The sequence below is a fragment of the Anser anser genome (assembly GCF_964211835.1).
Source record: "Anser anser genome assembly, chromosome: 4".
Taxonomy (NCBI): Eukaryota; Metazoa; Chordata; class Aves; order Anseriformes; family Anatidae; genus Anser; species Anser anser.
In genome coordinates, this window is record NC_139724.1 from 30,597,211 (window position 1) to 30,613,448 (window position 16,238).

At 36.8% G+C, this 16,238-nt stretch overlaps 1 protein-coding gene across 6 annotated transcripts in view; it reads right to left on the reverse strand.

Moving 5' to 3' along the window:
- The window catches only part of RAPGEF2 (Rap guanine nucleotide exchange factor 2), a 184,704-nt gene that overhangs the window by 77,044 nt on the left and 91,422 nt on the right, over positions 1-16,238 (reverse strand). For 3 of the 6 annotated variants that reach the window (XM_083832686.1, XM_083832687.1, XM_083832684.1), the window contains exons 5-7: positions 11,941-12,016; positions 9,333-9,500; positions 6,692-6,709 (exon numbers count right to left, since the gene is read on the reverse strand). In XM_083832686.1, coding sequence (XP_083688812.1) covers positions 6,692-6,709; positions 9,333-9,500; positions 11,941-12,016 — 262 coding nt within the window. The remainder of the gene's footprint in view (positions 1-6,691; positions 6,710-9,332; positions 9,501-11,940; positions 12,017-16,238) is intronic. The other 3 variants (XM_083832688.1, XM_083832689.1, XM_083832685.1) reach the window with 1 other exon arrangement.

Below are 16,238 nucleotides of genomic sequence, written 5' to 3' on the forward strand. Positions count from 1 at the left end.
AAACAATTACGTTGAATGTCCGGTTATCATTGTCACAAATATATTTCCTTCATTTTAAACAAATACAGCTTCTAAAGAAACCAAGCTACCTCACTTCTCTGTCACCCCAAGAAACCCATCACCAGTAAACTACCATGACAGACACAACAGACAACCCCAAAGAGGCTTCCCTAGGCCTTGCTCAATGCCTTTACTCTTTGGACATGTTTTTAACCCAGCTCTTAAATGTTTAATTTTAAGGATTACAACTTTTTTTTTTTTAATCTTAAAATCATTGTCAAATAGGTATTTCAGCATTATTTCCATATAGGGAAGTTGCAAGTCACATGAAAGTCTAAGCTATGTTAAACTCACTATACACAACTTACTTCTAATTTACTGTCACTATTCTAATTTACTTCTACAATTTAATGCTTAAGATTTATGTTACCAAACCAGCAGCCAGGAGCTGCAGTTTACAGTTCCCGTTTGATAACTAAATTCTTGGATCGCCTTTAGTTTCTTCCTTTTTGAACTCATCTGATACACATCAAAACTCATGGTGAAAGGGGCACATCTGAATGTGCTGGAATAGGTTCCAACATTTGGTGGAGATATTAAGCATGACTATAATGTCAATATTTCAAAATGTGGAGAAACAGTCTTGCCCCCCTCCCCCAACTGAAAAATCACAAGACCAGTAAGGAGCCAGACAGTGGTCTAAGAAAGCGTTTGCAAATCCAAAATAGAAAGTGAAAGAACAACTCATCTGCTGGATTTGCAACAATCCATCTTTCCCATTTTCCAATTCTATATATACTTTCTTAGTTGCTCAGGATACCTAAACTACTTTTACCAGTTTGGATGCACTCAAAACAATAATTTTAAAAGATTCAAATAAAATTCAAAAGCACCTTTACAAGTTCTCAGAAACAGAGCCTTTTGTGGACAGATTGACACCAAACGGTAGTAAGTTTATCTTTAAGGCACTACGTCAAACACAGATCACATAACATAAGCTCAGGTACTTGGGAAAATGAACTGATAGTTTCTTTCTATGCTTTAGTGAGCAAATATCCACATTAGGAGCATCATTCATGATGTTCATCTATAGATAGATGCCAATATTGAAAGGATTTGTATTGGTATTACACAAACATGATACATATGTAGGTCCCATTTCCCCATATGCACTCTATATGCAGCAATTTCTAAAATTAAGTTATGCTAATTAAGCTATTCTATTTAGAAATATTGAAGAATACATAGGTTTTTCTTGATTTGTTTTTAAATATTCCTCAACTCTAATCAAGTTTAAGTGGTAGAAATTCCATATGTGTAATTAGTTACATTATGCAATGATCAGTTTAAGAAAGAGTTATGAAAAAATTATTTTTCTGCTGCGTGAACAGCTTTCTGCTTTAATGACAAACCTCGCATTTAGTCCTATACCCTACATCTCAGAAAAGCAGTATTATGTATAACAAAAAAGGCACATTGCAACTCAGAAATAGCAGAAAAAAATCATGTTATACTGGAAAATTATGCTACTATTAACCAAAGTTTCACATGCGTGTGGTCATAAAGTACTGTCAGACTCTACAAGCTGTAAACAAGACCCAGTGTCAGTAATGTATCTGAAACAATGAAACTGTCAGTAAAATTACTGACACCTCAGTTGCATAAAATATTACATAAATTGAAGTGCACTACTCTTTGAATTTCCAAATCCAATCACAACTACAAATCCAGTTACAATATCAATGTAAGCCCTTCTAAAAGGAATGAAAGAACAGTAAATCCCAATGGATACATGAGTTCTGCAGCAGAGATGATGTAATATACAAAAATAGACATCCTTTGACAGAAGCTGCAAGTTGAGTAAATAACACACTGCATGTCATTAATTTTGCATTAGTTTGCCAGTAGGCATTTCTAAAAAGAGGAAGATCTAACAATTTGGGTTTACTTTGGGTGCTACACCACATAAAATGTGTTGCTCATATACTAACAATAACACGTAATATAATGAAGTACTTTAAACAGTAACAGTTCCTTACAGCACAGATGAAGGAAGCAAGCTGTGTGGCTAAGAGCCTGCGTTTTGCCACAAGATACAGAATGTAGGGATGGGAATTACATATTGTCATATTACATATATATTACATATAGCATTATCTGTGGATGTTCCCATAAAGAAATATGCAACCCTTGTACAAAAGAGGTCAGCAGGCACTGCCCAAACTCTCTCAGGAATTTTGTATTTCAGGTACTACCCCACAATTTTCATATTTTCTTATGTGCCTCACTTCAAAATACCCTTTCATATATAATACAACCATACACTTCAGGAATTCGCATTACTGCATGTATTCAAATATTACATATACAGACTAAGTACACAATTAGTATTTTGTATTACTTTCTAGTGTGACGTACAGCTTTTAACCTCATTCCAAATCACAAGTATCACCATCATGGAATAACAAGAGGAGTTGCATCATTTGAAATCACATGCTGAATTTTGCACACCGACAAAAGCAACTGAACAAATATTCCTCCTGGTAAAAGGGCAATAACATATAACAGCATTAATTGGCTAGCCACTTTCTTTTTCATTCCATTAAGGAGCGATAAATAGAATTTATTTAAAATAAGTTATTTTAAACTGAAGATTCTATCAATACAAATTAATTTGTGCATACGTGTATTATTTGTGCAAACATGCAATTAAATCATACTTGCATATCGTGCCTCCCTCTATAGGTAATAAACTGTAATTTTAGGTGTGAGTACAATTATGGTTTGACTCTCTGCTTACATTACTGAAATGAATGTTTCAAAACCACAAACAGAACAAGTCTGGTTCTTGCTCCAGCGTACTCTCGCTCTACTCTGAAAAACTCCAAATAATCTTTCTTAAAGGCTCTAAGAATTCTTTCAAAAGTTTTCCTCAATGGAAACATGAAACCAATTACCCTAAGTGGCTATGATATCTACTATTAAAAAGACCACTTGAAGCGAGGAGAACTTTTTCCTTTCATTTTGCACATGCCACATAACATGACCCTCACTGCTTCCTCTCTCCTTGTTTAGTGATCAGCTCCTCCTTTGTGTGTTTTGTTGATTTTTTCAATATTAAGTGAACTTTTTCTAGTACAAGTGCAAGATAATCCTAAAAATTGTGAGGAACATTAAAAGCTGCACCTATATACAGCCTTGAAATATTAACAGCATTCCTTTAAACTAATGTCTTGTGGTTAAGGTATCTGGAAACTGTTCCAACTGATTCAAACGACAATGACTGAAATTCTATATTACTAAGACTAATATATTAGCATCAATTTACTGTATAGAATACAATGCACTAACAAGAATACATAATAGCAAGATATATATATATATCACAATAACAGTCTACATTGTTGAGAAGCAAGCACATATTACATTATTTCATAATCATTTCAAATGGTCCATGAAAAAGAACCAAAAATGTATATTATACAATATAAACAATAAACACGCACACAAAGAAGTAATTGTAACATGCTGTTTTTTAACATCAAGTCTTGCCCAAAATTACATTGGGCATTTGTCACAACAATAGAATCAGCACTTTCAAATTCGGACCTACTGTATTAACCACAAGAAAACACTGCTCGTCATCTTACAGACTTCCATGCCATTTGAATCAGCTACACATACTAAGTAAAATAAGGAGAACAACTATGCACATTCAGACAGAAAAGTTTAAAGTCGTATGTTTTTAAAAAATCCTTCCTAAAGATAGAACTATGACATGAAACTACCGATTTTATTAATGCAATTTTTCAGGAATAAATGGCAATTCTGTTCCATAAAATAGAAACACCTGAACATAGACTTTCAGTCCAGGACTTTTACACTCTCACTGGATGATATGAACGCAAATATCATCAGGAAAAAAGGCGAGTTTGCCAATAATTATTCATTACAAGATAAGCTATTAGCAGGAAGCAAGGTTCCTACAGCTTGCTCATTTGCTCCTGACTTTCAAATGAGCAAGTTCTAATACCTAAAAAAGCCCCCAAAAGCCTTGAAAAACACCACATACTTATTTTCAGTGTAGTCATGCCTACAGATGAGACTGTCACATCAGATATGGTTTCATCTCCAGCTCTCCTCATTCAAATTTTCAGTCAGACGATTCAAAAAAAAATCCTTAAGGAGAATACTCATGTACCCATAATGTTATTGGCAGGATGAGTGGCTCCACAGCACAGCCTGAGAGGATAAAATTATAACATGCATGTAACCTGGGGGAAAAAAACAGGGTTATCGATGGTCACGTATCGAAGCTCTTTTCCTCCGGACGGGATAACCAGATGTCCCCTCGTGACTCTCAAGCTGAATGGGACAAGAAAGCCTCCTGAAGGTAGAGGGGCCTTGTGCAGGAACCTCTCTAGCTTCAACAAGCCTGGCTGAGGCCGCACTCAGATTTTCCTAAATCTGGTAACTAATTCAAACCTGCAGAGATTCTCAGAGAGGAAAAGCCACACTACAGTTTCTGTTCAGGACTGTTCACTGGTGCTTCAGCATTATATCTACAGACCTATCAGCACCTCTCTGAAAGTCCCCTGGTCAGCTCTGATGTTTTACCTGTAGCAAAGTGAAGACTACAGCACGGCCTTGGAGAAGCCCACAGCCTAGTTTAAATATCAAAAGGCACAGGAGGGACAGCTTATCACAAACCAAGGAGTTATGAATCACTACTCACAACCTCTACACCGCTAAAGAACAGCATCTCATCTTGAGCGAAGTTCTTTTTTTTTTTTTTTTATGAACTTCATTATTTTATACTAAATCTGTCATGCATTAGGCCTATAACCACCAGCTTGGCAACACTCGGATGTGGCAGGACCAAGCCTTCACAGAGCAGCCACAAAGTTTACTGCTGATAAGATATTGCAAGAAAAGTCCACCCTGTTTTAAATTCATCCTATAATTGACCATGCTATCTTACATTTAAAAAAAAAAACAGCATAAAGTAGGAAAGCTACAGTTTCTCAGGAGATCAGGCCCACCCCTTTTTCAGTCAAGTCCCTCAGAACCAAGGCTAAGTCAGACAGGGTTAAACAGCCTTCGGTAAACATACATGCAAAAGACAATCCACGTTCAAAGTTAAAATACAATTCCTATTACTACGTCAGGAGGTGTTATTAAAAACAGTTTCTGACATATGATAAGAACAAGCAAAAAAGTTATTTTCTATCAAAAAATCTCAACAAGGTTTTCCAGATTCAATTAGAAACAGCTCAGCCTAAACTTATCAGAACAAATAAATTTTACCAAACTAAAAATGATGTCATAAAGGACGCCATGTTATTTCAATACATTATGAAGTTTGTATTTTCTTCCCCCTAGAAATCTCAATTTTCAGATTTCCCCCCTAGAAATCTTGTTATTTCAAATGGTCCTTCAAGCAGTAGGGTAAATTATCAAAACATTATGAAGTACTTCAAATTCATATCATAACTTGAGGAGCACTTTGTCACTACTAGCCATAATGTTTTTGTTTTAAGGACTCATATTCCACTGAAAAACTGGTGAACGCTGATCTCAAAATAAGGAACTGGGTTCCTACACAGAAGGTACCATGCTTACTGAACAACGAGTTTCAGCACAGAAGTCAATGCCTATGACACTGGAACCATATTGAAATCTACCCTTTGAAGTCATTCAAAGGAATTAATTGAGCAACGTGATGTGGAAGAAACTTTTGAAGTAAATATCTTTCCTGATTAAATACAAGAAAATTTGACCAAAGTGATATTTGAGGGAAGGGAAGAATTCTGGAAGTAAAGAAAACAGTTTTGTTTTCAGTTCTTTGTATCACAAGAAATTTCTCAATGCGTAACAGTGGAGACATTTAATAGCTTGACAAGACACATTCTTATCAAATGTTGGATTTGGTGGATGCTTAGTATTTACTTAGTTTGGCATTGACAAATGCAACTTAAGTGCCAAAGATGGGATTCAGATCCTCAAATTTCTTTGATTGCATTTGAGATCTGATGGTAGTCAAAACTGTATTTACATGTTTTGGTGCCATTCCGAAATACTTTACTCACTAGGGCACACTTTCCTCCCCTAACTTGTGGAGCCTGTGCCCAGTCCTTTAGCCTTTCAAATAATGGCCACATTATACTTTGGTAGGAGTCTATAAAATCTGACTGTTTTTTACCAGGTCATTACACATCACCAGAAAAAAAAAAAAGGCACAAGTCACTTTTGCAAGCATTTATGTTTGTGCTCACGTTGTCACACTCCATTTCCCTGTTCTAGTGACAAAGGTACAAAACAGCTACAAGGGCCCTTATTTTTGGACTCAGAAATTAAAGATTAAGTCCTCTATGTCATAGAAGAGATACATAAGTAAAATGTCTGTCAATCACTAACTATTTCATGTATACCCTTTGCTTATTAATCTGGTTTTGCTAAATCACAGGACAGCAAAGCAAGGAAGAAAGGTCAATCAGGCTAGGCAAGAGGCATTGTGCTGTCACCAAACTCCACACTTACTTCACGTTTTGAATATTATAGCGAAATTGCTCCAGCATCAAAGCAAAGGCTAAGAGGCACTTTTAGTCGGAACATTGCATCAGCATCATCACATCACACTGCAAACCCACAAGTACATTGTTAGTGGACCATACACAGTAAGTTACAATACCTGAGGTTTAGTGCATTCCTGTGAGCCAAAATGAAATGAATGCCATATAGGAGGAAAGGAAAAGATGAACATTATCAGACATGCCATAGTACATTCCACCACTATGAAGATAATGTTAAAATTATGTTAATGAGGGCCTGCTGTCCCCTGCATGTTGGCTTCATGTGCAGAAAGCCATGCCACAACCGAGAGCACTGCATTTAACTTCTTGAAAAGCACAGCCATGCATTTCCACTTAAGATAGTTTAATACTTCCCTCTACATTTTCATAAATCTTTCCTCAGAAAACACTTTCTGAAGAAAAACATTCAGAAACTATTGGAAATAAAGTATTAATAATTTAATCAACAAAAAGTTCATACTGCATGGTAACTAAAGATTAGAAAATAAAACAAAAAAACTATACATTCAGTGATGATTTTGAGAATGCTATCAAAGCAGCTGTATTGAGTGTCACGTATCTAACACCTAAACCAGAACCCATACACAACGAAGAGCAAACCTGAACACAAATCCATTGTATTCATCCATTTTCAGTCTGCCCTTTGACATTATTTACGGCAATATCTGTACATTTACATTTTTTATGCTGCTTTGTTTATTCAGAAGTAGAACCGAAGATGAGACCTTGACAGATGCTGACCAATGGATAGATGGGTGACAAGACCTCAAGATCTGTTCTACAGCGTGCTTTGAATTCCTATGTGTTTCCAACACATCCGCTTTCTTTAGCTGATTTTTCAAGAAATTAAGACTAAAAAAATATAAGGTCAAGGGACAGGAAATAGGAAGGGAGAAAAGACAATGCAGTCTTTAACACGTGTGGTTGAAGCAATAGAAAAGGTATTGGCAATAGAAGTGAATGGGAGAACAATGTATATAAGATCACCAAATACTGTAAAAATAGAAAGGAATGGGCCAGCATGGAGACAGTCTTTACTACACTGTAAAACTCATTTGAGTTTTGTTTGACTCAATATTTGCTTTGAAAAAAAGCAGAGTGAGTCATACGCATCATATTACATTTTTAAAGCAACATTTGACTGTAATTATTGCAAATTTTACAGTTTATTTGGCAATCTCTTCCAACTCAATATGAAATCCCTCTTGCAATGAATTTGCCAACACATACACAAAATCATTATGAACTCACACAACAAAACGGTACACAATGGACTTTTGCTCTTAGTACCAAAGTTAAACTTGGAAAAACTCATTATTATTTCACTAAAGTGAAATTTATACAACAGGCATGGACCTACTAATGCAAATGGCACTGTGTGCAATCTAAATATTACCCTTCGTATTAGATAAAAATCACACCAGAATGGCTTACTAAGCTCTGTATACATCTAACATCAACAGAAAAATTCTTCCTGTGCTTGTAACTCCTACAAAGCACAATTCCACATTTTTATTTTTTAAAAAAATAAATCAGTAGAATGTTCATCTTCAAACCAAGTGAACTGGCTCAATCCATAATAAATTTAGAAGCAATTAAAACAGCACTGAAAATTAAACCATTAAAAGCTGTTGTATAAACAAAAAACAAATTGTTGGCATAAGACGTAATCATTCAACTCATGAGTAAAAGCCTGTATAATTAACAGGAGATGTAATCAAACATCTACACACTTACAGACACACACTGAATATATGGGGAACTGGCAAACAAATCAAGGAATAAGGATAAAGGAAAAATGGAAAAAGCCTACAACTCTGCATTGGATCAGAGAAGGTATTTTAAAAACTAAAGCTCTAATCCTGCAAATGTATATGCATGTGGCTTACATTGTGCAAAACTGAGCCAAATGAACTCACTGAGATTAAATATGCACAAAGTTATTTATGCCCATGCCTTTATGGTTCTTGCAGATTTGGGAGCTTAAGCAATCAAGTGCGAGTCAAAGACAAACAGCTTTTCCAGTACTTTGCTTACATCTGTAATCAATACCAAACATTAATCTAGGAGAGCTTTTCCCAATTTGAAAGCCATATAACAAAACATTTTATAAAGTAACATTTAATTATTATTTTGATCCCAAGAGAAAGCCTGCAAGCCTTCAACATATAAGACTACTCAAAATAAAAGAAAGCAAGTAAAATGACCAAGTGATCTCCCTGACGAAGGGCAGACTACGTAGCTCACTGAAACCCATGTATATAAAAGGCTCTTGAGGCAGACCATCAATAAAGGTTAATTTGACATTTAAGTTCTGGATTCCAAGAAGAAATAACAGAACTAATCCAAGAATTTGGCCTACTGCAATGCAGTACAGTCCTTTTCAGGCAACAACTGTTATCATATACATGAATGAGTGCTTCACCAACTGACCAATAGCACTATACACTATTTGTGCTGAAACCTATCATCAAAAGGAAATTAGAACACAGTTTCTTTCACAATTCCAAATAATGATTCAAACACTAAGAAATAATGCATGGCATTCACGGTCAAAAAAAATACTTTCAACTCAGAACTAAGATGTAAGCTGATGGAGCCAAATTCACAATATTTTAAGGGGAAACTCCCCAGCAAAAACACACATCTTTAAAAATACCAGCACGTTTAGCCATTTTGACTTTTATTTTCAGTAGTTTTACTGTTTATGTTGTTGTGAAACAAATACAGGCAGCTTACCGTATGGTAGCCTCTAGGTAGAGGTGGCTTCCCCACAGGATAAGGATCAACGGTATCAATAATTGTTTGTCGCTCCCCTTTTTGGTTGATTTTCCTAAATCTCCTTCGAGATTGCCTATGAGAAGCTTGGCGCTGAAAATATTCTTCATTTTCATCCATATAATCAACCTATAATAGATGCAAGGAAGTGTCATTTCCCACAAGAAATAAAACTGTTCCTCCATGTTAGAAACAAATCCTATTTCAAAAAAAAAAAAAGCAGGGCAGTTAGCTGTGAATTTCTTGCATTTTCTTCATTGCAAAGAGCAAAGCCATTACTAAAACAAAAAGAAAATCAAATGCCCAGAGGGACAACAACAAAAAAAAAACAAGTATTGCTACAAACAGAAGCACTGAGTATGAGCATTTTTGGAAAAAATGTTTTCTCCCTGCCCTCTCAATTCTCCTCTTGCACAGATATAAACACTTCAACACTCAATACATTTTTGAAAAGAAAACTTGTATGGGACAGCACTTGGTAGTTTTCCTACTGACTTATCTTTGTCCCTTGGGATCTTTCCTAACTAACATATGGCAAAGGCTTTGCTCTTCAGTAGGCAGCATTGTATATTATTATTTACTTCAATATTTTGAGAGCATATAAAAAGGATTTCTGACAGACTGGATCTACATAAAACCACATCATTTCAAAATAATAGCAGGAAGAATAAATGTAACAATTAGATATATGCTAATATAAAGCTAGGCTTCTAATTTTCAGATTCTTCAAAAGGCATAGTCCTAAGCTACTACACAACAGCACACTGTAAGGGAAATTTTTGAACTGAGAATTCTGGTTTTCCTGAAAGAGAAGAACAATCTTTTTATAGTAATTTGGCTGAAAGTGAACATCTCTTCTGGGTTCATCCTACTAACAGAAACCTTACTCTACACTAACAGGGATATGAGAAAAAAAATCAGCACTGGCCATACATGGGATTCAGTTAACTCATTTTCCAGTTCGGATCCACTCTGCAGGGTTAAACAGTATTTCTGAAGATGCAGAGAAGAGTTTCAGGCACCTAGCAAGGGTCCTCTGTATATTTCAATAAGGAAAAGAAATAGACAAAAACTCCCAAGAAATTGCAACAAATCCGCCAGAAGTGTCACATACTAGTCAGCTCCTGTCACTAAACATAAGTTTCAACATAGCAATGGGGGGGGACAAATACAGTTTCTGGTTTTCCAGGAGACGGTAACATTGTCTGTCTGTACAGAAGCTTCCTTCTTTTACCTTTCTCTTTAGTCGGCTTCTTTCCCTATGCCCATTCTGTGTATCCCCCTTCCTCACAACTTATCGAGGTAGGAATGCACAAGACAGTCAGACATGCACATAACTACACCAACTAAGTTGTACCCCTCCAGAGAACAAACCTGGGACAATACAACATTTCCTGAACCTGTGGTCAGATACCATTTACACGAAATGGCAAGGTAAATCAGGGGGCCAGTACAGGGCAATAATAATGGGCTGCTGTTGAATAATTTAGCTGCTTCTAAACAAAGTAGAATTGCCAACAGAGCTTTAGGGATAAGGAAAAAGCGATTTGCATTTCTCACACATGCCTTCCATGTCTCTCACTGGATTGAATTAAATTCATAAGACAGTTTTCTGAGGTAGAATTAGAAGGAGAGATATGACCAAAACGTGACAAAAGGCTACCATTATACAAACACCTTTATCTGTTTAAAGTGAGATCAAAGTGCTTAGAACCTACAAAATCATGCCTGCATTTACAAGAAGAGAAGTTAAAGTACTTTTTAAGAGTTAAAATTAAGCAACTTCTCTCTTCTGTAAGCCTAAAGCTATACTACAACTTCCTAGGCTTCTCCAAGATTTACAGAAACTGTCACTTTTTAGGAAAATGTTTAATGTCACAGTCTATATTTGAACTAACATCTATATATGGCTTAGTAGTTGTCACACCAGTACTGTGAAATGATCACTATTTCAGCAACAGAGCAAAAAGCATTCAGTTCATTGACTGTGCATTTGTTCACATGAAGGACCCTCAAACGAGGACTAAAAACTCGTGAGCCCATGAGCCTTCAGGGACGATGCTGTTCTGCCACTGGACTAGAGCAGACACCACTAACAAAATAACTCATGTAGAGAAGTTGGCAGTACTTTAAAATATTCAAACTGTTTTGCAAAACCTCACAGTTGAAAATAAATTTAATTCAATCAAACAATTACTTAAACTAACTAGAGTTTAATACTTTAAAGCATTTACACTTACCAATGAGTAAGGCAGCATTAAAAACAAACAAAAAAAACTAATCCACTATTCCGCTAGCAAAAACCAAACTTTACAGCTTTACAAGAAAAATGCAGAAGTAAATATAACAACAGTATAAAAAAGATGCCTTTATCACTCCATTGAAGTATATGTGCAAGAAAAGGCAAGAAAGTTATGTACGATATCTTAGATTTATAAAGCTCATGTGGCAAAACAAAAGACTCTTCAAGTTTTATTGTAAACTGAAGTGTTACCAAAGCTGGTCCGTAAAATAACATCCTCCTCTTAAAAAAAAAAATTGAAAGAAACTGAGTAAAAAATATTCTTACCACAATCATTTCAGATGGCTCTAAAACAATGCATTCACAGCCACGCCTGAAGCTTCCTGCAGAACGCTTGCCAAAACTGAAGAACAAAAACACCTCCATCAGAACAGAAATCAGATCCGCAATGCAATCCATAGGCATATTTATATTTTAACATATGATAAAGCGTAGAAAGAATATACATACCTCTGTACAATGCAGTTCCATGTGCATGTCCTCCTACACAACTGTTACCCACGGACACCATGAGCAGTGTATTTTTGATTTACATAGTTTACTAAGAGTAACTGCTAAATAATTTCATTAGCACTAAAGCAAGTGTCAGTCAAGTACTGGGTACTTAGGATGCATGGATGACTCTGAACTACATTAGAGAGTTTGGTCTAGTGTCGTCTTCTGGCATTACAGTATTAAGTTACCTAAGCCATCTGCATTTCTACAAAGAAAGCTAACTAGCACACCAAGAATAAAAAGACTGATCAACTTCAAATAGTTCCTTTTTACTCAAAATAAATTAATAAAATAAATATGCTGAATGTAAGAGTATTCCCAAATTGAATAAATGAGGGCAAAAGTATGTTCTGCCTTTCATTATAAATTCCCACCTTACTGCAATAATTAGGCATGATAATGTTTTTGCTTCCAATAAGATAAAATAGCTATTTCGGTTTCTACTTCCAAAGTGCTTGCCTCTATTAAACGAATGTCTCTCTCTCTCTGCAGGCTCAACCGCAAAGAATCCATGAAATGCAGCAGCAGAGGTGCAGCACAGAGCCAGTACATAATTCAGTGAAATACAAGCCTATGCTAGATGTGCGGTCAGGGTGGAAGAAAAGATACCCAGCTGAAGTTTGTTTCTGGAGCGTGCGCTTTTCCCCATCCCTCTGCACCTGGCTAGCTCAGACCTCTCCTGTTGCAGCCAAGACAATAGGCGACGTGGTAATTCTGGGCTCCTCTTGTAGATTGCCCTTACAAACCTGCTCTGAAATTTCCTAAGAGCCAGCCTAACCACTTAGCCTCTCCCTTTCTTCAACCCGGCACTGCAGTAGGCATGGGAATCCTTCCCATGCGCAGCTCACCGGGCACGGCTTCAGCTCACCCCTACGTTCAGGGCAGATAGCAAGCTATTTGCTACGTACTGAACTTCTGAAGGTTTCTCAGGCTTTTCAAAAGCCATCTTTGTTTGTCCATATTCTCCTATATCCATACTCCTTTCCATATTGGGTAACTGTGTGTGGGCACCCATTTTTTCATACAAAAATAAATGAGAATGCAAGGATAAAAGACATAGGAAAAGGGTTTGAAGAACTTCAGAAGACAGTTATTACAAGCCAGACTCAAAGATTTTACAGTCTGACTTTTAACCAGTTACGTAATGCACAGGCACAATGACACACTCAAACTGTCAGTGAGTAACTTTTAAATATATATATTAAATATATAATATAAATATAATAAAATAAATATATATATAAATAATATATAATAAAATAAATATATATATATATATATATATCACGATAAGCAAAACAGAAGAAGCTCATATACCATTCAGATGAGCACATCTAACCAGTTTATATCTATTCTCCTGTCCCGTCTGGCGATTAGTGGAAACAAACAATTTAACTCACTACCCCAAAGGCTAATCTCTTGACAACAGCACGTTTATAGCTCAAAAAGAAGGCAGTCAGATATTGAAAAGAAATGCCAGCTGTGCTTATTCATCAAAATAATAATCGTGTTTAATGGTACATGGGACTTCTACAATAGAAAAAAATTTCCAGAATACTAAGCCTCTTGAAAAGAAACACTCAATAAAGAAGTCTCTCAACAAAATGCATATTTTCCTAGAAGCAAACACATGCTTCCTTCTACAGTCCAGCAACAAAACACAGGGTGCTCTACTCCACAATGCCATCTTGAATTTTATAGAATTTCAGCTACTTTTAAAGATAGCAGAAAATGAAGCCATTATCTTGATTCAGTAGACCATTGAAAAAGTGACAAACTTATTTTCTTGGTCATTAACCTGATCCATAGGCACAGTTTTTCCTTAAAGTCTCAAGGGGGGAGGGAGGAGAGAACAGAATCATCTCAATGATTGAAAAACAGAATAAAAAGTAAAATAAAAGTGGAGATTAGGAAGTCACTTTTTTGATATTCTAACTAAAATCACAGAAATATTCCCTTTTTTTCTTGCAGATGCTCATTCCCCCTTTGCTTGCAGCCATTAGTTTTACTCTAGAACGCGCTACTACATTGTTTTTGCCAGCACATTTTCTAGCCTTACAGAAAACACCAATTTCAGCTGAAAATGCATATACACTCCCCCCCCAACAGTTTCCTCTTCTCCTGTTGCTGTCTGTAAGCATCAGCTTTAAACTTCTGCACTTTGTTAGTCACTGCTGCCATCCAAAAGTTTCAGGCTTTAGCAAAAACAGTAGAAAGATAAAGTAGCATTTTGGGACATCCTGTTCTACTCTTCCCAACAACTTGTTTGGATTTTAACCCTCAGCACAACATAACAGGTAACCAACATATTAAAGACAGAAGGCACGTGCTGAATTACTGCAGAGAAAACTCTAGATTTCTGTTCCCAGAAGCACACTACGTCTCGCAACAAATAAATACGTCATTGCTGTTTCACTCAGATTCCTACAACACCACGTTTGTCAGAGCACAGTGCACCGCACATGCATGCTGCCTTTGACCAAAGAACACAAAGCCCTTCACGCTATAAACAAACCATAAACTTTATTAAGGATTGCATGCAAGAAGACAAGTAAACTAAGGCCAAAAAAAGGAAAGAGAACATTTTAAGTGTTGCAGGTCTCTCCCCAGACACAACATACCAGCTAAACCCCATGACTTTCACCCTACTACTGAAAACACGTTATCAGTGTGGAACTCACGTAACCAGTGAAAAGGAGGAATCAACCTCTTGTGGCTGCCCACTACTTTATACACTCCAGGAATGTCCAGCTCTGTCTGTGGCAGGACATCCATCCCAGTGATTGCACGCTACCTGTTACAGAGCCCCACTTGGGTAACTACACGTAGGCACACGAAGGTGCGATGACATGCAACTTCGAGGATACTGGATCCTACCGGGATACTAGAGCACTGCCAATCCCACTGTTTCAATTCAGAAGACTGATATCAAAGTAAGTTTTTATCAAAATTATTTTGTCAGAGCTTGGCACAAAAGCAAAAATCAAAGACCAAACAGTGACGCTCCTTTGCTCAAAACCCCCAGGTGCAGTAACCAGCCACTGCATGGAGGAAGCCACCACGACCTACACAGGTTGAACAGCCTGCAGCCAAGCGGGTAAGCACATCTTCATGGTTCTGTGCCCAAACTAATAGGTTCTGCAGTCAAGAACCCCTTTGAAAGTGAGAAGCAGATCCAGCCAGCTCAGTGGCAGAGCCACACAAAGACGGTCACTGCTCTGCATCTGCACGTCAGCCGGCTTGAGGGGTGCTGGGTATGGCAAAGAAAGAGCAGCAAACAAAGCTTGTGGAAGGGCTGACATTATCTTCACAATAGCAGCTCTGTTTTAGTAACTGCTGCTAGGTACTTTTCTCTCCAGATTTTGATGCTAGACCAGACTTACCATATAAAATGAGTTAGAGTGCGTGTTTGGTGATAAATCTAGGTAGTCAACAGGAACACTCGCTAGGTGAAGTAAAATGTAGAAAGCCCTCATTAGCTGATTTCAAAGGACTAGGGATTTGACAAATTTACTTCTTTCCTTACTGTACTGTGAACTAAGACTATGAATATTTAATTTCATTAGGAAACTTAAGGTTAAACCACATTTTTTGTGTTTAAAATGCACTAGATCATTTTATACCATATGCACTTCACATTTGGCTGCATCATATTCCTTAAATCATTTCAAATCAAAATTGTCTTATTACATAAAGATAAAATCATCCTACCTAAGCCTTATTAATTTCAACTCCTAAGAACCTAAGAATAGCTCATCTGTAGCTAAATAAGTGATGCACCTGAGAGAACCCCAGTTACGGTCATAATAATTTCACCAAAGAAAGCTAAAGCAGTTTAAAGTTACCTTTGTGATGGTGGCTGTCATTAGGGGATGCAGAGGTTAACAGTAATTTAGACAGCCAGAAGGCTGTTGAGTTAGGATATTGCTGCCCCACCTAAATTCCCCAAAGAACCTTGTTTTGCAGCAGTTCTTCCAACACTTCTTTCCTGCTACCACGTAAGTTCTGACTTGAGGCCCCCTGAGTGCTAAACTTCACAGATGCTTTCCTCAGTACCTGTCCTGGAGGCA